Raw genomic sequence first — 581 nt, forward strand, 5'->3', positions numbered from 1 at the left:
CTTTCACTTTGGCATTCAAGGCTTGAGCACCCTTCTGATGTAAAAGTTCATTCTTTGAGCATTGTTTTACCTTTTCTTTAGAATTGTTGTAATAAATTTTGTACTGTTTGTCCTTTGGCAAAACATAAGAGAATTCCTTTTCCTTTTAATAATAATAAATGTGCTTATCCTTTTGATCTTGTTCATATAGATGTTCGGGGTCCTTTTTCTGTTTTAACCTCTAATGGTCACAAATATTTTCTCACTATTGTTGATGATGCTTCTAGAGCAACTTGGGTTTTCTTGCTCAAAATAAATCTGAAGTCATACCACTTATTGTATCTTTCTATAACATGATTCTCACTCAATTTGGAACCAAGATTAAATCCATTAGATCTGATAATGCATTAGAATTTTTCTTTAATGATTTTTATAGCTCTAAAGGAATTATTCATCAATTGAGTTGTGTTTACACTCCACAACAAAATTCAATTGTGGAGAGAAAGCATCAACACATACTTGCTACTGCTAGGGCATTATAGATTCAATCCAATGTTCCTCTCTCTTTTTGGGGAGATTGTGTCCTCATTGTAGTCTATTTA

General features: G+C 32.2%; 1 protein-coding gene across 1 annotated transcript in view; it reads left to right on the forward strand.

Moving 5' to 3' along the window:
* Positions 1-43, forward strand: part of LOC131155874 (uncharacterized) — a 1278-nt gene extending 1235 nt beyond the window's left edge. The window contains exon 1 of the mRNA XM_058109324.1: positions 1-43. This exon is cut by the window's left edge and continues 1235 nt beyond it. Coding sequence (XP_057965307.1) covers positions 1-43 — 43 coding nt within the window.
* The last annotated feature ends 538 nt before the right edge of the window (positions 44-581 follow it).

Source organism: Malania oleifera, chromosome 5, assembly GCF_029873635.1.
Source record: "Malania oleifera isolate guangnan ecotype guangnan chromosome 5, ASM2987363v1, whole genome shotgun sequence".
In the NCBI taxonomy this organism is placed as follows: Eukaryota; Viridiplantae; Streptophyta; class Magnoliopsida; order Santalales; family Ximeniaceae; genus Malania; species Malania oleifera.